General features: G+C 63.7%; 1 protein-coding gene across 1 annotated transcript in view; it reads left to right on the top strand.

Moving 5' to 3' along the window:
* Positions 1-4: 4 nt before the first annotated feature.
* ABCA2 (ATP-binding cassette, sub-family A (ABC1), member 2) overlaps positions 5-375 on the top strand; it is a gene marked incomplete at both ends in the record, with an annotated part of 20,426 nt that continues 20,055 nt past the window's right edge. Inside the window, 1 exon segment of the mRNA XM_010143649.1 lies at positions 5-76. Coding sequence (XP_010141951.1) covers positions 5-76 — 72 coding nt within the window.

The raw sequence follows: 375 nt of genomic DNA, 5'->3' as shown, positions 1-375 counted from the left end.
CACCCGCCACGAGCGCTTCACCCAGCTGGCCAGCGAGCTGCGGAACCAGCTGGACACCCCCAAGATTGTCAGCAGGGTGAGAGCAGGGCTGCAGGACAGGACATGCCTGCTATGGGGTGGGATGTGGGGTGGGCTGTGGGGTAGGGATGAGTCGTGGCACAGTTTCCCTACTCCCTGGGGATGTGTGGGGACAGGGGGTCTGTTACGTGACCTGGCCCCTCTTGGTCACCTCTTTAGCCCATATGGGCACCCCCTGCCCAGCCCCATGGTGGGAGCCCAGATGATACCTCCTCCTGGCACCTTCTTGGGTGCTGCCCATTGGATGGGGCTGGGTGACCTCAGTGTCCTCCAAGCACGTCCTTGCCAGCTCCCTCC

This window comes from Buceros rhinoceros, unplaced genomic scaffold (genome assembly GCF_000710305.1).
Source record: "Buceros rhinoceros silvestris isolate BGI_N320 unplaced genomic scaffold, ASM71030v1 scaffold10129, whole genome shotgun sequence".
In the NCBI taxonomy this organism is placed as follows: Eukaryota; Metazoa; Chordata; class Aves; order Bucerotiformes; family Bucerotidae; genus Buceros; species Buceros rhinoceros.
Note: the sequence above shows the minus strand (reverse complement) of the source record. Positions and strands in the feature narration are given on the sequence as shown.